A 22039-nucleotide genomic window follows, 5' to 3' on the forward strand; every position below is an offset into this window, starting at 1 on the left:
GGGGAGGATGACGGGACCCCCCATGTCTCACGAAAGCAACAACAGGGGACGCAGAGGGAGCGGAGCTTTTCCCGTCTCTCCGGGATGCTTGGGATGCCAGCCTTGCAGGGGGCTGGACTGGATGGCCCCTGGGGGTCCCCTTGCAACTCTCTCCTCCGACAGGGTTCCCTGCTTCTGTCTCCAAGGGGAGAAGCACCTGAGCATGTCTGCCAAGAGGGTCCCCCAAAGAAATCCTCTCTGGTGCGGGTGCACAAGGCGCGAGCCCCCCCCCCGGGCTCGTGCGGCTGAGCTGGGTGCGCTCGGCTTGCCAAGGGTTAAAGGAACTGAGCTGCATTCCTAGAGGGAAGGAGAGATGGAAGGGGGGAGCCGGGTCCTCCAGAGCCAGAGCCCCTCCCTCCCTCGCTGCCCGGTCCTTCCTGCAAGGCTTTTGTCTCCTCTGCAAGCCCAGCCTGGGGGGCTCCTTCTGCAAGGGGGGGGGCAGCTGTCTCCCTGCCCCTTCTGGGCTCGGGTGAGTCTCTCCTCTCTTCTTGCAAAGGGTGCAGTGGGGAGAAGGGGGGTGCCAGGGATGAAGGGGGCCTGGGGAGACCCCCAAATCACACCCGAGGTTCCTGCCACCCTCCTCTTTGCAGAGACCGAGTTGGGGCCGAGGTCACAGGCTTGCAACCCGAGTCTTCCTTGGATTTCTGCGCGGATTTCCTCTCGGGGGACTATCAGGTCCATTGGCTAGCAGAGGTGGTAGCCGGACGGAAATAATTTTACGTAAAATGTAAGCAAAAAATAAAAAGCAAAACCTGACCTATGCAAGAAAGAAAGAAAGTCTGTGGAAAGATGGGGGGCAGAGAAGAGCAAGCGCTTCTTGGTGCGGTGCAGAGTCGAGCCTGCGGAACTCCCCGCCCCAGGAGGCCAGGCTGGGACCAGGGCAGGGAGGAGGAGGAGAGGCTCTGCTTGGCTTCATCCTCGGGGGCTGAGCTCTTGTCTCCCCAGAGATGCTGCTGGATCCCAGTTGCTGGAAGGAAGCGCAGGGGGGGGAGAGGGGGGGCTCTTGCGCCCCAGTCCTGCTGGGGGGCTTCCCATTCAGGCCCCAGGGGGAACAGGAGGGGGGAGTCCAGAAGGGCCCAATGGCCTCATCCTGCAGGGCTCCTCTCCTGCTCTGATGCTGAGCTCCTCAGGTGTCCTGGAAGTAAAGCTTTCCCCCAACACAACCCATGAATCAGACAGGGGTGTTATCCGGAATCCATGGTGACACTCGTGTCCCCATTCAGACATGCAACCACTTCGATGTCCAGAGGATCCTTAGAGACTGAACAGAAAGCCCTGCTGTGATGGACAGCGGAGCCCGGGCCGAGTCTGGAGCTGCAGTCCCTCAGAGGCGCCACCAGGGGGCTGGAACTTCTCTCTCTGATTGGCTCCCCAGAGAGGCGGGGGCGGAGCCAGCCCTTTGGGCGGGAAGATGAGAGGCGCCTTTTCGGAGGCAGTTTGGAGGCTGGAGCTGAGGCGGGAGGAAGGGAGGAGGAGGAGAGGCTGAGTCTGAGGGAGAAGTGGAGCAGTGGCTCTGGTCTGGGGGGAAGATCCTCCCTGAGGAGAATCTCTGGGGCCAGAAGAAGGAGCCTGGCAGCTGAGCGAGGAAGAGGGGCTGGAGGGGAAGAGGGGGGAAAGCCAGGCGGAGTCTCTGGGGGTCTGAGAGGAAGAAGGGGGCCGAGGGATCCCCGGGGTCTGTGCGCCTCAGGAGGGGCATTGCTGAGAGGAGAGAGGGAGGCTGAGGGAAAGGAACCTGGGCTGGTCAAAAGGATTGAACTGCTCCACCTCCATAACTAAGGAAAGGAGTGAGAGACGGATTTGAGCTTTTTCCCACCCAGTCTAGAAACCGGAACATCTATTTGCCTGAAGTGTAACAGCTCATTTGAGCAGGTGAAGTTTAAGGAAAGGTGTGCCTATGCTGCTGTGTTTAAGCCTCTGACATTCCCATATTTAGTTTAATAAGCTAACTTCTACCTGAAAAAACTCATCTCCCAACCCAATTTTGTTTCATAAACCTCTTTTTTGTAAATAAAACTTGTTTGTTCCGCTTCTGCCTAAGACTTAAGTTTTCCCTCACGAAGACACCCCCCCCACACACACAAGATAGCTTGTGGTAAATTGTAGGAATTTCTGTAACTGGGTCCACTATATTCAATTGGGGTTACTTGGGGGGTGAGTCCACCACATTTTAATTGGGGTCTGCTACACCTGCTGAGAGGTACGGGAGGTCTCACCGTCCAAGGCAGGAAAGGTCCCTGTGGAAAGAGGAAAGGACTCCCTCAGAAAGAGGCGGATTCTCCTGCCTTGGAGGTTTCTAAACAGAACTTGCATGGCCGCCTGTCAAGGGTGATTGAGTTGTGATTTCTGCATTGCAGGGGGTTGGGCTAGATGACCCTTGGGGTCCCATCTAACTCCACAATGCTCTGTTTCTACTGAAAGGAAACAAACCCGTGGTGTGGGGAGGGGTGAAATAGGCCACCCCCAAGTGCTGAGAGCGCTTGGGAGACCCTCTCCCACCAGCCCAAAAGAGCATCTTTAGCAAACTACACATCCCAGGATGCTTTGGAGGAAGCCATGGCTCTTTAAAGTGGACTGATCCTGCTTCGAAGATGCCCTCTTTGCTTTCTTGAGGTTCCATATGTATGCTGAAGCTTAATTTTCCACCCCCAGACTTGAGGCTTTATGGTCCTGTTCTTCTGGTTGTTAGTCTTATTGCTCTTACCGCTGCTACCAAGGAGCTACTGCTGCTACCCCAAGGAGATTCGCCGGGCGCCTTCATTGCAAATCTTTAGGAAACAGGAGAAACCTTTTCCACCAGGCATTTGGCTGATCAACATTATATGGCGGTTTAAATGTGTCAGTGGAAAGGGCGGGGGTTATTGGTTTGCTTTGATTTTGTTTGGCCTTTATTATGTATTTTGCATTTTCATTCTGTATTTTTATGTTGTGAACTGCCCTATGGCCTTCAGATGAAGGGCAGTAAACAAAAAAAATAAGATGATGATAATAATAATAATAATAATAATAATAATAATAATAATAATAATAATACATTTATTACCCAGGGCAGGTTACAACCATTTTAAAATTCATTCTTAAAAAGTTAGAACAAATGACAGTCACAAGAATAGGGTGGGTCCTGAAAACAAGTTTTGAATGGTGCCTCTGTGGGGAGGGAATTCCCCAACCAAGGAACTGCCCCCAGGATGCCCCCTCTTGAGCCATTTTTCACCCAAACCATGGAGGGTGGTGAAACTAGCAAGGGGGCTCCCTCCGCCAACATCAGCCTGAGAACCCAGGAGGGCCTGTAGGGAAGGAAGCGGTTCTCCAGATATTTGGAGGCCAAAGTAAACTCCTCATGTGAACATCTTGATTTGGGCCCAGAAAGGAACTGACCAACAAGGCAGCTGTTTTGAAATAGGAATTAAATGTGTTCTCAAGAGTTGTTGTGGGGATTTGGTGGGGAGGGGTAGACCCATGGATGCCACCTGGATCTCCTTGGAGAAAAAAGCAGGATAGAAATGCCATTAATAAATTTAATTCTCCTGACAGTGTTTAAATTTTACAACAGAATAATGTATTTGCTTTGTAGGATTTGCCAGCACTTCTCGTTTGGATGGACAGAACTTGACAGAGGACCAAGCAATTCCTTCTGATCTTTTGGAGACTTCCCGAGAGCACAGATGGATGAGCAAGACTCAGCTGGCCCTGGAGCAGAAAGAGGCCGTGGCACTGGCACTGGGAGCAGTGGGGGATTCTGGGAAAGCTCCATGCAGAAGATCCTGGGAGAGGAGGACACCCTTCGCTCAGAGGCGCAGAGCCAGCAGTTGAGGCAGTCCTGTCACCAGGAGGCCGAAGGACCCCGAGAAGTTTGCAGCCGGTTCTACCACCTTGACCATCAGTGGCTGAAGCCAGAAAGGCACACGAAAGCTGAGATGCTGGACCTGGTGATCTTGGAGCAGTTCCTGGCTGTCCTTCCTCTGGAGATGGAGAGCTGGGTGAGGGAATGTGGAGCGGTAACCAGTTCCCAGGCAGTGGCTCTGGCTGAAGGTTTCCTCCTGAGTCAGGCAGAGGAGAGGAAGGAGGTGAGAGAGACTTTCCTCTGGATGCTCCCAAGGGGCTCCAAGGAGGGAGAAGATCCCTAAATCCCATCCTTTTTGGAAAGTATCCAAGGAAAGATATCTGATACCCCTAAAGATTTTGCCTCTGCAAAACTCTCTGTTTGAAATCTTTGTTGCTCTTTCAGGGAAAGGATCTGTTTGCAGAAATGGGTCCTGATTCATCTGAGGCAGAGAGGATTCCATTGGTCGCCAGGAAGTGGCCGCTGGGTAAGGAAGGGCCTTTGATTCTGTTTGCTGCATTCTATGGATTTTGAATCTAACCTGCGGATTCTTTTCAACTTTTAGTGGAAGGCACTTGGGGCCCAGAGAAGGGGAGATGTATTTTTTACACAACTAGAATAGGAAATAGGTTGGGACATTGAAGTGGACTCAGCTGGCGAGACATTCATAGAACCCTAAAATTGTAGAGTTGGAAGAGTGACCCCAAGGGACATCTAGTCCAACCATCTGCAATGCCATCGTTCTCAACTAAAGTATCCACAACCAATGAAAACCCTTTGTTGAAAACCTCCGAGAAAGGAGAGTCCACCACCTTCCAAGCGATAAATGAGTTTTTTCTCGGTTTTTTCACATTCTGTGGATTTTGAAACTAATCTGTGGGTTCTTTTCATCTTTGCCAGAAAGATATCTCAGGCCAAGACCCCAGAGGAGGGAACATGTATTCTTGCACTACTAAAATATGAATTGGATAGAAATGCTAAAATGCACTCAGCAGGGGAGACTTTTCTAAGGCCCACCTGCAGTGAGAGATGCTCTGCTTCACCTCTGAGAGAAGCATCCTGCACTCCTGGCTCCCACTTACCTTTGTCTCTTGCAGGTGACAGAAGGGTGCCAGCAAGACCTTCTCATCCTTCTTTCCATGGTGGCAAAGTGCAAGTAGCGGCTGTGGAGCCAGATCAGGTAGGGGGAAATAGTCTTGTGGGCAAAGAGGCTGAGAGGTGGGGCAGCCAGGGGGCCTCTGGACCCAAACGAATCTCTCTCCTCCTCTTTGCTTCTGTCACAACTGCCCTTAAAAAGTCCGAAAATGCCATTTGAGGTTTATCTGCTGAAACTAATGAACGGCCACCTCACTTTAACTTTCCTTTTGAATGTTGCTAATTTATCAGTTGTTGCAGTTTTAGTTGTCTATTTTTTTGTGAAATACTAAAATACACTTATCACCAGTTTACAGACCGTCAAGAACAGGAACCAGGATTAACCTTTACCAGCCCCATCTGTTGCAAAATAGGGCTTTCCCCACCCTCTCCTCCTTGTGACCCTATGTACCTCTTGAAGTTGGCCTTAGGGCATTGGGAGGGTCCCCCCCAAACAATGCACACAATAAAATACACAATAAGACAATTCCATTAAGATATTCAAAGGAGCATCTATACTTAAAATATGTGGGGAAACAATTCCATGAAAACAACAGAGCAATTAATACGCAGGAAACAAAAGTGCAATGTGAAGTAGATGATCTTTATGCTGTCTAAGTGGAGGAACTTTTTTTTCTTTCTTTTAGGGTTCATTGTGCTTTGAAGATGTCGCTGTTCATTTCACGGAGGAGGAGTGGGCATTGCTGGATCCTGACCAGAGAGCTCTGCATAAGGACGTCATGGGGGAGAATCGTGGGATTATAGACTCTCTTGGTAAGGCTCCCTGTTGGATCATAATTTCTGTTTTGAAATTCTCCATGAGATGAACCTCCAATATTTTGATATTCAAGAGTGCTACCGGCCACATCTGGGATTCTAACACCCCTACAGCACACCTTGAATGGAGGGCTATCAAGTGTTTTGTCTGTGAATACTCTTCCTCGGGTGGTGCTGTGGGTTAAAACCACAGAGCCTAGGACTTGCCGATCAGAAGGTCGGTGGTTCGAATTCCCGCGACGGGATGAGCTCCCATTGCTCAGTCCCTGCTCCTGCCAACCTGGCAGTTCGAAAGCACGTCCAAGTGCAAGTAGATAAATAGGTACCGCTCCGGCGGGAAAGTAAACGGTGTTTCCGTGCGCTGCTCTGGTTCACCAGAAGCGGCTTAGTCATGCTGGCCACATGACCTGGAAGCTGTACGCCGGCTCCCTTGGCCAATAAAGTGAGATGAGCGCCGCAACCCCAGAGTCGGCCACGACTGGACCTAATGGTCAGGGGTCCCTTTCCCTTTTACCTTTACTCTTCCTCCAATTCTGCCTTTTTAAGCATGCTTCAGGCTGGTCTGAACTGGCCAGGCCTTTTAAATGTAGGCTTCAGGGTGGTTAGGGAAACTGAAGTAGCTTCTGTCAGGTATTTTTATTTAATAAAATCCTAGAACTGTTAGTTTGCTTCTGTCCGTTTTTGGTTGACCAAACAGATGACTGACATTGGAGATGGAGTGGATTCCATGACTGAGCCAAACAAAGTTTGTCCCAGAAAACAGCCAGGCTTTTCAAATCTCAGCTTCCCATAAATATGTCTGTGAATCTAACCCTCTTCCTGTATCACCACTGTGTCCAACCAGTCCATGGCAAACCACCTACAGCGCATCCATGACAGTTGGCTATCCTACCTCTGCTTGAAAACCACCCATGAAGGAGAGCCTACCACTTCCCACTGAAGACGTTCCACAGTCGAAAAGCTCTTAATGTCAGAAAGTTCTTCCTAATGTTTAGTCGGAGTCTCCTTTCTTTAATTCATTGGCTTGGATTCTACTCTCTGGAGCAGGAGAAAACAAGCTTGCTTCATCTTTCATATGACAACCCTTTAGATATTTGAAGATGGCTATCATATCTTCTTTCAGTTTTCTCTTTTCCAGGCTAAACATACCTAATCCCCTCAACCATTCCTCACAAAGCTTGGTTTCCAGACTGATCACCTTCTACACACGTTCCAGCTTGTCAACATCCTTCTTAAATTGTGGTGCCAAGAACTGGTGTGGTCTGACCAAGGCAGAATAGAGTGGGTCCATTCCTTCCCTTGATCTGAACACTTGATGCAGCCTAGAATAGCATTAGCATTTTTTGCTACTGCATCACACTTATGCCACGTGGTAAGCTTGTGGTCTGCTAAGAGCCCTAGCACCTTTTCCCATGTACCACTTGCGAGCCAGGTGTTCCCCATCTTGTTTCTGCAGCTCTTATTCCTGCCTAACCAAAGGCACAAATATAAGCTGGCAGTCAAAAAAAGGCACTGAACCCTGTAGTAAGTCTTCACTTCTAACTCTCTTCAGTTCTCCCTCTACTACAAGTGTTGATTAGCCTTGTTCTGTAATTTGGGATTCTACCTCTTCCTGAGGATCTAATCTGTTCCTATCTTTCTTGTAGGTGGTGATAATTTGGAGATTAAGAACAAAGGGGACAACGCCAAAATCCAGAAAGTGGAAAAGCCACATACATATTTGGAGTTGGCTGAGAGCTCCCATTCCACTTCCCGTAAAAGAAACCCAGTGGGGAAGAAGCCATTTCAGTGCTTGGAATGTGCAAAGAGTTTCAGTCAGAAGGCCAAGCTCACTTCCCATCAAAGAATTCACACAGGGGAGAAACCCTATCAGTGCTTGGAATGTGGAAAGAGGTTCAGCCGGAAGGATAGTCTCACTTCCCATCAAAGGATTCATACAGGGGAAGAACCGTATCAGTGCTTGGAATGTGGGAAGAGCTTCAGTCAGAGAGCCCATCTCACCGCCCATCAAAGAATTCATACAGGGGAGAAACCCTATCAGTGTCTGGAATGTGGAAAGAGCTTCACCTGGAAGGTAAATCTCACAGCCCATCAAATAATTCATACAGGGGAGAAACCATATCAGTGCTCAGAATGTGGAAAAAGCTTCAGTGGGAGGACCAATTTTGTTGCTCATCAAAGAATTCATACAGGAGAGAAACCATATCAGTGCTTGGAATGTGGAAAGAGCTTCATCTGGAAGAAAAATTTCACTTACCATCAGAGAATTCATACAGGAGAGAAACCATATCAGTGCTCTGAATGTGGAAAGAGCTTCAGTGTGGGGGCCAATCTCATAGCCCATCAAAGAATTCATACAGGAGAGAAACCATATCAGTGCTTAGAATGTGGAAAGAGGTTCAGTGCAAGGACTAATCTCATGGCCCATCAAAGAATTCATACGGGAGAGAATCCATACCAGTGCTTGGAATGTGGAAAGAAGTTCAGTCGGAAGGAAAGTCTCAGTTCCCATGAAATAATTCATACAGGGAAGAAACCATATCAGTGCTCTGAATGTGGAAAGAGCTTCACTCAGAAGAAAAGTTTCACTTCCCATCAAAGAATTCATACAGGGGAGAAAGTAAATCAGTGCTTGGAATGTGGAAAGAGCTTCACTGAGAAGCAAAGTCTCACCTTACACCTAAGAATTCATATTGGTGAGAAACCATATCAATGCTTGGAATGTGGAAAGAGGTTCACTCAGAAGGGAAGTCTAACTTTACATCAAAGAATTCATACAGGGGAGAAACCATATAAATGCTTGGAATGTGGAAAGAGTTTCACTCAGAAAGGAGGTCTCACTTCCCATCAAAGAATTCATACAGGGGAGAAACCATATCAGTGCTTGGAATGTGGAGAGGGCTTCACTTACAAGGAAAGTCTTACTTCCCATCAAAGAATTCACACAGGGAAGAAACCATATCAGTGTTTGGAATGTAGAAAGAGCTTCAGTCAAATCTCCTCTCTCAATTCCCATCAAAGAATTCATACGGGGAAGAAACCATATCAGTGCTTTGAATGTGGAAAGAACTTCAATACGAGGGGCCACCTCAGTTCCCATCAAAGAATTCATACAGGGGAGAAACCGTATCAGTGCTTGGACTGTGGAAAGAGCTTTACTTGGAAGAGTAATCTCACTTCCCATCAAAGAATTCATACAGGAGAGAAACCGTATCAGTGCTTGGACTGTGGAAAGAGCTTTACCCACAAGGAAAGTCTCACCTCCCATCAAAGAATTCATACAGGGTAGAAACCATATCTGTGCATCAAATGTGGAAAGAAATTCAGCGGTAGCTGTCATCTCACGTCCCATCAGATGACTCATACAGGGAAGAAACCGTATCAGTGCTTCGAAAGTGGAAAGGAATTACCTGGAAGAAAAGTTTCATTTCCTATCAAAGAATTCATATAGAAAGTTTTGATGGAGAAAATAGTGTTTCAAATTGAATGAAAAGTTAAATACTTGGGTATTACTATGACAAAGAGATTCATCAAAGCTTTTATGTCAAGGGAAAAAACCATGAGTCACTGGGAGCCAGTGTGGTGTAGTGGTTAAGAGCAGTAGTCTCGTAATCTGGGGAACGGGGTTCGCGTCTCCGCTCCTCCACATGCAGCTGCTGGGTGACCTTGGGCCAGTCACACTTCTCTGAAGTCTCTCAGCCCCACTCACCCCACAGAGTGTTTGTTGTGGGGGAGGAAGGAAAAGGAGAATGTGAGCCGCTTTGAGACTCCTTAAAGGGAGTGAAAGGCGGGATATCAAATCCAAACTCTTCTTCTTCTTCAAAATGAAAATATTGCAAGATGAGAATGAAAGGGGAGGATTGGGTTTAGCTGATATGAAATTGGCCTTTGCAGCCCGTTGTTTAGTGTGGATGAAGAAGAGAGTGACATTGAGAAATAAGAGACTTCTGGAATTAGAAGGTCATGATTTAAAAGCATGGATATTTGTGGTATGATAAGGTCAAAGTTAATGTGGATTTCAAAAACTATTTATTGAGACATACCATATTGAGAATTTGCAATAGATATAAACCTAAGTTATATGTGAAGATACCTTTATGGATTTCAGTGCAAGAAGTGTTCATAGAAAAAAGGCAATAGGCAAAGAGAAATGGTTAACTTACCAGGAGTTCAATAACCACTCTAAGAGTCAAGAAGACTGTAAAATTAAAACAAGGGAACAACAAACAAGGGAAGTTTATAGATTCTAGTGGTTTTCTTATTACAACGAACAAAGATTTAAGTTGGATAAAAAGACTTTGGGTACAGAAAAAAGACAGGTTTTGAAATATAGTTGTGTACAGACAAATATGTTATTGTGAAAACATTTGTTGTGGTTTAGTCGTGTCCGCCACTTCGTGACCCCCTGGACCAGAGCACGCCAGGCACTCCTGTCTTCCACTGCCTCCCGCAGTTTGGTCAAACTCATGTTCGTAGCTTCGAGAACACTGTCCCACCATCTTGTCCTCCATCGTCCCCTTCGCCTTGTGCCCTCCATCTTTCCCAATATCATGGAGTCTTCTCTTCTCATGAGGTGGCCAAAGTATTGGAGCCTCAGTTTCAGGATCTGTCCCTCCAGTGAGCACTCAGGGCTGAGATCCTTCAGAATGGATAGGTTTGATCTTCTTGCAGTCCATGGGACTCTCAAGAGTGTTCTCCAGCACCATAAGCTTTTATTTAAATTTGAAATGCAAGAAGAACAAATTAAAGAATATATCTGAAATAAATAAATAAAAAGTTCAGTAGCACCTTAGAGACCAACTAAGATTGTTCTGGGTATAAGCTTTTGTGTGCATGCACACTTCTTCAGATACACTGAAACAGAAGTCACCAGACCCTGATATATAGTGGGAGCGTGGGGTGGGGATTTTCCTCAGAAGGGTAGTAGGAGATGGGTGATTGACTGATTGATGGGTATGGTAAACCGGTTGATGACTGCAATTAGTCCTACAGCAGAAGAATTTCAGAAATAGACTTGGAAGAGAAGTTGCTGAATTACCTCCTTGCCAATTTGGATACAATAAAGGAACTGGAGGCCCCTCGACTGTCCTCGGGTCCAGTATTGGACCACTTTGACCGGATATCTCCAGCCGATGTGGACAGATTCCTCCAAGCTGGAAAGCCCACCACCTGTCCTCTTGACCCGTGCCCGTCATGGCTGATTAGAGCGTGTCCAGACGAGGTGCGGGCCCCCCTGGGGGATATCATCAATTTGTCCCTTGGCACCGGGATATTCCCAGGGGAACTGAAGGAGGCGGTGGTGCGTCCGCTCTTAAAGAAAACATCGTTAGATCCCTTAGATCTATCCAATTACCGCCCGGTCTCGAATCTTCCATTCCTGGGTAAGGTGATTGAGAGAGCGGTTGCTGAACAGCTTGGTAGGTTTCTGGATGAAACATCTGTTTTGGATCCATTCCAGTCCGGCTTCCGTGCTGGTCATGGGACCGAGACGGCTCTGGTCGCCCTAACAGATGATCTCCGCAGGCAGCTGGATCGAGGCGGGTCGGGGCTGCTGATTCTTCTAGATCTGTCAGCAGCCTTTGACATGGTGGATCACGAACTCCTGGACCACCGCCTTGCCGACGTGGGGATCCAGGGCACAGTCCTTCAATGGCTGCGCTCGTTTCTCTCTGATCGGGGACAGAGGGTGGCGCTTGGGGGGGAATTGTCATCGCGTCACTCCTTGGTGTGTGGAGTGCCTCAGGGTGCGATTCTCTCCCCGATGCTTTTTAACATCTTTATGCGCCCCCTCGCCCAGCTTGTCCGGAGTTTTGGGCTGGGTTGCCATCAGTATGCTGATGACACCCAACTCTATCTGTTGATGGATGGCCATCCTAACTCGGCCCCAGACACACTGACCAGATGTCTGGAAGCTGTGGCTGGATGGTTTCGTGGGAGCCGGTTGAAGTTAAATCCTTCGAAGACAGAGGTCCTCTGGCTGGGGCGGGACGATATGGGATCGAGGGGGCAACTCCCATCTCTTGCGGGGGTGCAATTAGTGCCAGCACCGTCCGTTAAGAGTTTGGGTGTAATCTTCGATACCTCCCTTTCTATGGAGGCGCAGATTACAGCTATAACAAAGGCGGCATTTTTCCATCTCCGCCAAGCTAAGCAGTTGGCCCCTTATCTCTCTCGCCCTGACCTAGCCACTGTGATCCATGCGACGGTCACCTCCAGACTGGATTATTGTAACTCGCTTTACGTGGGGCTGCCCTTGAGACTGACCCAGAAACTCCAGCGGGTGCAGAATGCCGCAGCGAGACTCCTTACGGGGTCTTCACTGCGGGATCACATTCATCCGGTGCTATACCAGCTGCACTGGCTCCCGGTGGAGTACAGGATCAGGTTTAAGGTGCTGGTTTTAACCTTTAAAGCCCTATACGGCCTAGGACCCTCGTACCTACGGGACCGCCTCTCCTGGTATGCCCCACAGAGAAACCTACGGTCTACAAATAATAACACCCTCAAGGTCCCAGGCCTCAGAGAGGTTAGGCTGGCCTCAACTAGAGCCAGGGCCTTCTCAGCTGCAGCTCCAACCTGGTGGAATGCTCTGTCACAAGAGACTAGGGCCCTGCGGGATCTGACATCTTTCCGCAGGGCCTGCAAGACAGAGTTGTTCCGCCAAGCTTTTGGTCAGGGCGCAGCCTGACTCCCTCCTCTGGCAACCTGCACAGAATTTTGTTTAATCGGTTGCCATCAATTTGATTTTAACTAATCTTTATAATGAAATATTTTTAGAATGTGTTATTATTTGATTGTTATTTGACTGTTGTTAGCCGCCCTGAGCCCAGCTCGGCTGGGGAGGGCGGGATATAAATAAAATTTATTATTATTATTATTATTATTATTACTAAACTGTAGGGACGTTGGTGGCGCTGTGGGTTAAACCACTGAGCCTAGGGCTTGCCGATCAGAAGGTCGGCGGTTCGAATCCCTGCAACGGGGTGAGGTCCCGTTGCTTGGTCCCAGCTCCTGCCAACCTAGCGGTTCAAAAGCACGTCAAAGTGCATGTAGATAAATACCGTGTTTTTCACTCTATAGGACGCACTGGACCATAGGAGGGGGAGAACAGGGGGGGGGGGGGAAATCTCCCCCAATAAAGCAAGATGAGCACCGCAACTCCAGAGTCATCAGCGACTGGACCTAATGTTCAGGGGGTTCCTTTACCCTTTACATTTTACTAAACTGAAAACTATGGAGAGACCTGGTCTGAATAGAGATATTGGATTCTTGTCTCATTACACGTGCTAAAGCTATTTTGGGTCATCTGCATACTATCCCTTGCTTTTTCCTATACCCATTGAATCAATCACCCAACTCCTACTACCCTTCTGAGAAATACCCCACCCCACCCTCCCACTATATATAAGGGTCTGGTGACTTCTGTTTCAGTGTATATGAAGAAGTGTGCATGCACACGAAAGCTCATACCAAGAACAAAGGTGGTCTCTAAGGTGCTACTGGACAATTTTTTTATTTATTTCGACTGCGTTAGACCAACACAGCTACCGACCTGAATCTTAAAGAATACATGATTACATTTGTGGGGGAAATTGGGTTATATACAGAGGGAACAGTGGGAACATATGTGGACCAAAGAATTACAATATACATTTTCGTGTGCATGCACACTTCTTCAGATAGTGTGTATCTGAAGAAGTGTGCATGCACACGAAAGCTCATACCAAGAACTAACTTAGTTGGTCTTTAAGGTGCTACTGGAAGAATTTTTTTTATTTTGACTATTGCAGACCAACACGGCTACCTATCTGTAATATACATTTTGTTATGATTTAAAAGAGAATGTGTACAAAATGATGTATCCTTGGCACTTAACACCTTTGAGGTTATTTAAAATGTAAAAAAAATGTTCCAAATAATTGTTGCAGGTGTAAAGAACATGAAGGGACATTTCATCATGCTTGGTGGACATGTATAAAAAGCTTTAAAATGATTCAGAGAATTCTGAAGATATTTTCAACTGAAACCAGACTTTCACTATATGATTACTGCTGTGAGACTTTTATATGTAAAAAGATGGGAAGACTCATTACCTACAACGGAGGAGTGGTTGTTAAAATTACTGGATTTAGCTGAGATGTCAAAAGTTGACATGTTTAATCAGAGAAAAGTCATTGTCAACGTTTACTAAATATTGGAAACTGCAGACTTCTTGCATGATAAAGAAAATGAACTCGTGATATTTTGGTTTGAGGAATCACCCTTCTTGTAACTTGAAGCCATGAGTTTGGGTCCTAGCCTCCAGAGCAGAAGAAAACAAGTTTACATGGGACAACCCTTGAGATTTTTGAAGTTGGCTATCCTATCTCCTCTCCGTCTCCTCTTTCCCAGGCTAAACATTCCCAGCTCCTTCAACTGTTCCTCATCAGGCTTGGTTTCCAGATCCTTGATGATCTTGGTCACCCTCTTCTGGATACATTCCAGCGTGTCAATATTCTTCTTAAATTGTGGAGCCCAGAACTGGAGACAGTACTTCAGGTGTGGTCCGACAAAGGCAAAACAGAAAGAACTTATTTCCTTTAATCTGGAAATTCTATTTCTGTTGATGCAGCCTAGGATAGCATCACACTGTTGACTCATATTAAGCTTGTGGTCTACCAAGATCCTTTTCCCATGTACTACTGGCAAGCCAGGTGCTCTTCATCTAATATTTGTGCATCTTTTCTTTGGTTATTCATATGCCAGGAAACCCCTGACATGCCTTTCATTTGTCCTTTTGGAAATTCATCTTGTAAGTTTTGGCCCAGTTCTCCAATCTGTTAAGGTCAACTTGAATCCTGATTCTGTTTTCTGCGGCATTAGCTGCCCTCCCACTTTGGTATCATCTGCACATTGGATGAGCATCCCCTCAATCTCTTCATGCAAGTCATTTATAAAGACATTGAACAACAACAATTCTTAGCAGAGTTGGGAGTCCCAACAGATATGGTGGTAGTCAAAGTCACCCATGACTCTCTCCTGTTTGAAGCTCTGGTAGTCTGCTCTAGGAAGGCATCACCCAAGTCTTCAGTCTGGCTTGGAGATCCCTGTGTTGAACCAAAGTGAAATGTCCTGGAAGGGCCTGCAAGCACCATCTTGATAGTCAGTATGGTGTAGTGGTTAAGAGCGGTAGTCTCGTTATCTGGGGAACCTGGTTCGCGTCTCCGCTCCTTCACATGCAGCTGCTGGGTGACCTTGGGCCAGTCACACTTCTCTGAAGTCTCTCAGCCCCACTCACCTCACAGAGTGTTTGTTGTGGGGGAGGAAGGGAAAGGAGAATGTTAGCCGCTTTGAGACTCCTTAAAGGGAGTGAAAGGCGGGGTATCAAATCCAAACTCTTCTTCAAGATAACCCTAAAAATATTTGGTAATTGTGAGAATGAGCTCATATGTTTTCTTGCTTGTATACATGCTAATTGGCTTGCTTTGATGCTGCCTTTATTGGTAGGCCTTGGGGTGCTGGGCTCTCAGCCCGGAGAGGGGAAATCCTTTGGACAGCTGCCACCAGATGTGACAGGAGGTGCTGGGCAAACTGACCTGTGCTGCTTAGTGCATAAAGTGTGCATAAACATTTGATTGAGAGCAGACATGTTATGGCGACCTCTCACTGACGTGGTGTCCGTTCTGCGTCTGTAGTGGCAGTGAGACCTAGCAGGCTGATTTACTGTAAGCTTACCCTGTCTTACAATAAAGCACTAGAACCAAGCACTCTGGTGTTTTTGACATCCTCCTTTGGCATACCTGCAGCAAACCACTCCCATGAACCCACCTTTGGGCCAGTCGACAAGGAGACACCCACAGTAAGGCCACTGTTGTTTCCCTCTCCTACAATTTTTACCCAGATACTGTCAGTCTGCCTTCCATGCTCCGTGTCACAGATCTCTTCACAAGTATACACATCCTTTACGTATAATGCCCCTACTCCTCCCTCCCCATTTGGTCTATTCCTTTTGAACAGGTTATACCCCCCCCCCCAGTTGATACATTCCAGTCATTCATGAGTCTCATCCCGCCAGGTTTCAGAAGGAAGGGGTTGTGGTCCGTGGCTTTTAGAAGACTTGGCAATTTCTCTGTCACGTCGTGATGTTTTGCTCCTGGAAGACAGCACACCTCCCAGGACATCCTGTTACCTCTGCACCCTGTGGCCTCTGTGCCCCTCAGTAGGGAGTCGCCTATCACCACCATACATCCCTTCCTCCTCTGGGGAGTGGCAGGAATCGTTCTGTACGCTGTCTCTTTCACAGCCACCTTGGGGTGAGGTTGGCAGCTGCTGTACTAGCTTCTCTGGCCCAGAATCGGTGTCTGAGGTGAGGGCATGGAATCGATTTTGCCGCTTCAGTGACGGAGCCTGGCTCCTGACAGTTCTACTTCTGTGTTTCACATTTCTCCAGGGGTTCGTCCCATTTGCAATAGGCGACCTTCCTCTTCCCTAGGGGCACCCCACCTGTGGTGCTGTTCCAGCACAGTCCACTCTGCTCCATTGAGAAATTCCTCATCTTGCCAGGTAGATGAAATGTGGATAGGAAGGCCTCACGTTCCTGTGCCTCCTCTTCCAGCGAGGCAACCGGCTTGCACTTGGCTGCAGCTGCAGTTTTGAACATTCTTGGGCAGGAAGACAAACATGGCACAGGTGTTGTGGGTCACTTATCAGCCCCCTTGCCATCGGTGTTTCTTGGTCTCCTAAGGACACAGCCTGTCCCTCAAACTCCCCTGGACATGAGCTCCTGGTCACAAGCTCCCAGAGGCTGCAGTCAGCCAAGTAGGACTTCTGCTAGCTACCAACTTTCTCCTTCAGCCTGGCTTCCTCTTGGCAGTAGCTCCTCTTCCTCTGATCATGTGCTGTAGCAGAACACACAGCCACACCTGCAAACAGAGAAACAATAATAGAATTGTGGAACTGTACTCCACAGAGGAAGCCTGCCTACAGCGACTCCTCAACCGTCTTGCCCAAGCCTGCAGGGAGTTTGGCTTGAAGAAGACCAACATCTCTGATCAGGACATCGCCATCAGCATTGGTGACCACACGCCGGTTCCACCATAACCAGCAGCCTCTTCCATCCATGCTGAGCTGGACAAGCGCATTGGCAAGGCAGCCACAGCTACGACTCACCTCTCCGAAAGGGTACGGGAGAATGTGATGCTAAAGTCCAACACCAAGACGAAGGTCTACCAGGCTTGCGTGCTGAGCATTTATGGAAGTGAGTCGTGTGCAACTTACACCTGCCAGGAGTGACGTCTCCACACACCTCCATATGTGCTGCGTCAGGAGGATTTTGGGTCTCACATGGCAAGACGGAGTCTCCAAGATGTGCTCTCCCAAGCAGCCGACATTCCCAGCATGTTCACCGCTGGGAGGAGCGCAGATTGAAGAAACACCCTGGCGCATCTGCCGCAGCACAACCGGCCGCCTTCCTCTGTCCCGGCTGCAACAAAACATGTCTCTCCTGCATCAGTCTCTGCAGCCACGGCAGGCGCTGCGACTCTCCAAGGGTTTGACTTCACCCCCCAAATGCGCCCTCTCCCATTGTCTCCCTAGACGGAATTGTAGAAATGGAAGGGGTTCCCCAGGTTCATCTAGCCCAGCCTCCCTCCAAAAGAGCTGCTTCTATTTTTATTTCAGTATAGAAAGCTTTTGCTTGGTCGGAAGGGTCCTCCTCTTCTTGGCTGCGTCCAGAACCCCCCCCCCCCGCTCTTGCAATGGGACGCGCCAAGCCCAGCCAAGGCGCGCCTGCGCCGAGCGCCGGCCCCGCCCCCGGCCTCTTCCACTGCTCGGCTCAGCGGGAGGGGGAGGCGGCAGCAAGCCCCTCCTCCTCTGGCGCGATTGGTGGCGCCCGGCAGCTGACCCGCCAAGGGCGTCGGGAGGGGCGGGCTCAGTCTGCTGCGTCGGCTCGGCCAGGCAGCAGCTCCAAGCCGGGGGCTCCTCGCTCGCTCGCTCTCTCGCTCTCCGTCCCTCCGCCGGGCTTTTCACGGGGCCATGGTCTCCCTCCTCTGCTGCGGGCCGAAGATGGCCGCCTGCGGGATCGTGCTCAGCGCCTGGGGCGTCATCATGCTGGTGAGGAGCGAGGCGTGTGTGTGCGAACGCCCAGATGCGTGTCGGGGCCGGGGGGGGGCTGGCAGCCTTGGTGCTTCTTCTCCCCTCCATTAACCCATCCGAGTCTGGGCCCCGTCCCTTGATCCGGGGCTGCTGCACCCAGAGCGGCTGATTCAGACGTGCAACAGGAGCAGCAAGCGGAACTGCTTTCGGGGAGGGTGCAATGAAGGGAAGATGGATTTGGGGGGCAAATTTTTGGGAGCAAGGGCAGAATGTGGGGGGAAGTGATGGGGAGAGGTGCCCCCTCCCACGAATGTAGTAATTCAGCTTATTTTCGGGCGGGGGTGTCTCCCTTGGCCACTGACAGTCTCCCCCCCCCCCACTTCCTCCTCCAGCTTCCCCATGAGAGGCTTGGAAAGGGTGACTGTGGCTCAGGCGGGTGTCAGTCACTGGGCGAGGGGGGCCACCAGGGCGAATCCAGGGAAAAACCAGGCCTGTCTAAATAGAGGCATGTTGGGTAAACAGCAGAGGAGGAGGAGGGGTGGCGGAGCATGTGCAGAGAGCAGCAGGTAACTGGCCAGAGGGCAGGAATACCTTCAGGGGACACACCTGAGTGGCTTTTTAGGGGTGGGACTCCTCTCAGGTAGGGTTCCTTCTGGGGGTTCAGAGTTTCCTTCATGTGCAGTTGGAAGAACTGGGCGATCTTTTTGGGGGGATGGCAGGTGGCAAAGGAGACCCGAGCAAGCAGCTGGCATGTAGTTTGGGGTCTGTTTTTGGAGGGGCTTGCCACCCCACTGCAGAGAGTTCTGGGTTCCTCAGGCTTAGATTGTGCCTGCTGCAAAAGGAGATCTGGGCTGGTTTCTCCTCTCAATTCTGTGGCTTGCTCTTTGTCCCCCTTTTGGGGGACGGTGGGTCTGGGGCGCTCCCTCGTCCTGAATGGGGCAGCTGTGCCCCTGAAAGACCAGGTGCGCAGCCTGGGAGTCGTTTTGGACTCACAGCTGTCCATGGAGGTGCAGGTCCATTCTGTGTCCAGGGCAGCTGTTTATCAGCTCCACCTGGTACGCAGGATGAGACCCTCCCTGCCTGCCTGTGTACTGTCTGGCCAGAGTGGTGCATGCTCTAGCTGTCTCCCGCTTGGACTACTGCAATGTGCTCTACCTGGGGCTACCTTTGAAGGTGACCCAGAAACTACAACTAATCCAGAATATGGCAGCTGGACTGGGGACTGGGAGCGGCCGCCCAGACCATATAACCCCGGTCTTGAAAGACCTGCATTGGCTCCCAGTCCATTTCCAAGCACAATTCGAAGGATTGGTGTTGACCTTGAAAGCCCCAAATGGCCTCAAAGGCCCAGTAGACCTGAAGGAGTGTCTCCACCCCCATCCTTCAGCCTGGATGCTGAGGTCCAGCTCCAAGGGCCTTCTGGCGGTTCCCTCCCTGCGAGAAGCGAGGTTACAGCGAACCAGGCAGAGGGCCTTCTTGGTGGTGGCGCCCGTCCTGTGGAACGCCCTCCCATCAGATGTCAAGGAAATAAAGAACTACCTGACTTCTAGGAGACATCTGAAGGCAGCCCTGTTTAGGGAAGTTTTTAATGTTTGAAGTTTTATCGTGTTTTTAATATTCTGTTGGGAGCTGCCCAGAGTGGCTGGGGGAACCCAGCCAGATGAGTGGGGCATAAATGAATGAATGTATGTAATAAGAATTACTAGTACTACAACTACTGTAGGGGGGGTGGCCACTGCGGCTCCCCCTGCCCTCCACTCCCCGGAGAGACCACCCCTGTTTCTCCTCTGCTTTTTTAGGTGTTGCTGGGCATCTTCTTCAATGTCCACTCAGCGGTCCTTATTGAGGACGTTCCCACCACCGAAGATGACTTCACGTGAGTAGGGCAGGGTGGGGTCCTTCTTTTCCTGTGGGGTGGTGGGCTGGCAAGGGGGGAGGATCAGCCAGGAAGGAGGGAAGGAGAACTTGTTCCCATCTCCCACCCACCTACCCACACCTGGTGGGTGCCAAACATTCCCCCCCCCCCGCCACTGCCTTGGGTTAGCTGCTGCTCCAGGAGGGAAAGGGGGTTGTGAAGTGGGCTTCTGGAGGAACTGTGGGGCAGGGCTGGGTGTGTGTGTCCTGTGAGAGCTGGGAACCTGACCACGCTCTTCCTCTCTCTCTGCCCCCCAGAGGTGGTCCAGACAAGATTTACGCCCTGTATGAGCAAGTCAGCTACAACTGCTTCATCGCGGCCGGCCTCTACGTCCTCCTGGGGGGCTTCTCCTTCTGCCAAGTGCGCCTCAACAAACGGAAGGAGTACATGGTCCGCTAATGGCGCCCCCCACGCCCAGCCCCCAGGCTCCAGCCTCCTGCCGGTGGGGACGGCCCACCCTCTCCTTCTGCCTCTGATATTTATTCCCTCTTTGGACATTGGGGCCCTGCTTTGGGGTTCCTCAGCCCTCGTTCTCCACGCAACGGATCCTCTGGTCGCCCCAAGTCCAGGGTCTGGCGGCTGGGGAAGGGGGCTGGTGGGTGGGGAGAGAGGGGGGAATATTTCCTTTTAAATCATATATATATCCATGTGTGTTTGTGCGGGTAAAGTGCAGTTTCCCAACTTGGTCTGGAGCACCTAGTTTACGAAAGGGACATATCCAGGGCTGCTCTTGGCTGCTGCACCTTCTCTCTTCCCCCCCTGCCCCCCCCCAGTGCATCACATGGCCCAGTTCTGCCTGCCAACGCCCTCCCTGCGATGGCCTCTGCTCGCCATCAAAGACCAGCAAGGGCTGGTTTCGGCTGGCAGAACCTCTGTGCTGGGGTTGTTGTGTAAATAGCACAAGGCGCACCCCCCCCCCGCAGTATGTGTACAGTGAAAGCAGCCCCCACCTCTTCTTTTCCAAGTCTCTGTTGTCTCTTTAACCGGGGAGGTTAGCTTGAAAGAGCCAGCCCATTCCAGTCCCAGTCCCGTTTGTGTCTCGATCCTAGAACTTGGGTGTTTGTTGTGCAGACGTTGACTCTCTTCTTGTAGGACCAAGGCGTGGCCAGGCAACTTGCCCTAGTCTCTACCCCTGTTGCCAACAGCCCCCCCCCCCAGCTGGCGCATGGGGCTGCAAGCTCAGTTGCCCCATCACACTTGACTTGCAGACTTGGCCTGGAAGTGGCTGCTCAGAGCTGCAGATTTGAGAGTGGAATGCTTGTTGCTATACGACGGGGTGTCCCCTGAGCAACTCCCTCGATCAGGATGTGGTGTTGGGAGGGAGGGGCTCTGAGTTGGGGGTGCAGTGGGGGGGTCTGGTTGTGCACCCAGGGGACTAACGTGTTGAAAGCTGTCCTCCTCTCTCTCCGTTTGGTCACCTGTGCAATAAACAGCATTTGATCTGTGTGGGCTGCTTTGCTTTTCTGTTCCTCTTCCTCGACTCCCTCCCTCGCCCCGCCCCATTCTCTGCACTTGGCTTTCAGGGAGAGAGGGAAGCCTGGGATGGTCCTGGCTGCTGGGTCAGGCCAACGGGGACCTATTGACCTCACAGTGGCCCAATACCCCAAAGGTCTTGGGAATGAAGATAGACTGTCTCTGGACCTGGAGGTTCCATAAGGACACCAGAAGATCCTGGCTCCCGGATGAGGCCGAAGGGGCCCGTCTGGTCCAGCATCTTGTCCTCACAGTGGACAGCCAGGTGCCCCAGAGGCAATAAGCCCACAGGGAGGCATCTGAGTGCAACAGCAACTCACCCCACACGTTCCCCAGGAACTTGTACTCAGAGGCATTCACTGCCCACATAGTGGAGGCAGAACATGGCTATCGTGGATGTTCACCATGTATTGCCGCCTTCTGCCTCAGTTTGTTTGACGTTGCTGGTTGCTTCCACACAGAAGCAAGTTTGTGCTTTGTTGTGAATCTAGCAAAATGTTGGGGCAGGAAAGGCTCACAGGAGGCTCCAGCTAATAAGAAGCTGTCAAAAATACAATGACCCATCAATCCCAATTTAAACCATTCATGTGGGGCCCTCTAGGTCCACGCAAGGCAGGAGGATGCCAAGGCTCAAATGCAGAAAGGGCAGGAAGCTCTCTGGACCCCACTGAGTCATGGGGGGGGGGAAGAGTTTGTGCCCACCACACACCTCACAGTCTCCAATCTCCGTTGGTGCTGCCCACCTGTAAATGTTTCTGGCAGCCTTCTGTCCCGGGAGGCGATGGAGGAGTGGGCCTCTGGGGTGGTGA

The 22039-nt window shown here is 50.2% G+C and overlaps 2 protein-coding genes across 2 annotated transcripts; both read left to right on the forward strand.

Annotated features, from left to right (window-relative positions):
• Window positions 1-235: 235 nt before the first annotated feature.
• LOC310692009 (uncharacterized protein) lies at window positions 236-9333 on the forward strand. The gene is made up of 6 exons (XM_083472361.1): window positions 236-508; window positions 3611-4103; window positions 4265-4346; window positions 4957-5039; window positions 5641-5767; window positions 7417-9333. The coding sequence occupies exons 2-6, from the start codon at window positions 3702-3704 to the stop codon at window positions 9057-9059; spliced, it is 2337 nt and encodes a 778-aa protein (XP_083328487.1). The 5' UTR covers window positions 236-508; window positions 3611-3701; the 3' UTR covers window positions 9060-9333.
• An 8342-nt stretch (window positions 9334-17675) lies between these two features.
• RNASEK (ribonuclease K) lies at window positions 17676-21203 on the forward strand. Its single transcript, XM_083472427.1, has 3 exons — window positions 17676-17860; window positions 19642-19718; window positions 20015-21203. Exons 1-3 carry the CDS (start codon window positions 17783-17785, stop codon window positions 20154-20156), a joined length of 297 nt encoding a protein of 98 aa, XP_083328553.1. The 5' UTR covers window positions 17676-17782; the 3' UTR covers window positions 20157-21203.
• The last annotated feature ends 836 nt before the right edge of the window (window positions 21204-22039 follow it).

The sequence above is a fragment of the Podarcis liolepis genome, assembly GCF_965112155.1.
Source record: "Podarcis liolepis genome assembly, chromosome: 13".
NCBI classification, from domain to species: Eukaryota; Metazoa; Chordata; class Lepidosauria; order Squamata; family Lacertidae; genus Podarcis; species Podarcis liolepis.

Coding starts and splice junctions, on each gene's coding strand:
- LOC310692009 (XM_083472361.1), top strand. CDS start 3,702: ATGGATGAGCAAGACTCAGCTGGCCCTGGAGCAGAAAGAGGCCGTGGC. Junction 4,347..4,956: donor CGCCAGGAAGTGGCCGCTGG/GTAAGGAAGGGC, acceptor TGTCTCTTGCAG/GTGACAGAAGGGTGCCAGCA. Junction 5,040..5,640: donor CGGCTGTGGAGCCAGATCAG/GTAGGGGGAAAT, acceptor TCTTTCTTTTAG/GGTTCATTGTGCTTTGAAGA.
- RNASEK (XM_083472427.1), top strand. CDS start 17,783: ATGGTCTCCCTCCTCTGCTGCGGGCCGAAGATGGCCGCCTGCGGGATC. Junction 17,861..19,641: donor CCTGGGGCGTCATCATGCTG/GTGAGGAGCGAG, acceptor CTGCTTTTTTAG/GTGTTGCTGGGCATCTTCTT. Junction 19,719..20,014: donor ACCACCGAAGATGACTTCAC/GTGAGTAGGGCA, acceptor TCTGCCCCCCAG/AGGTGGTCCAGACAAGATTT.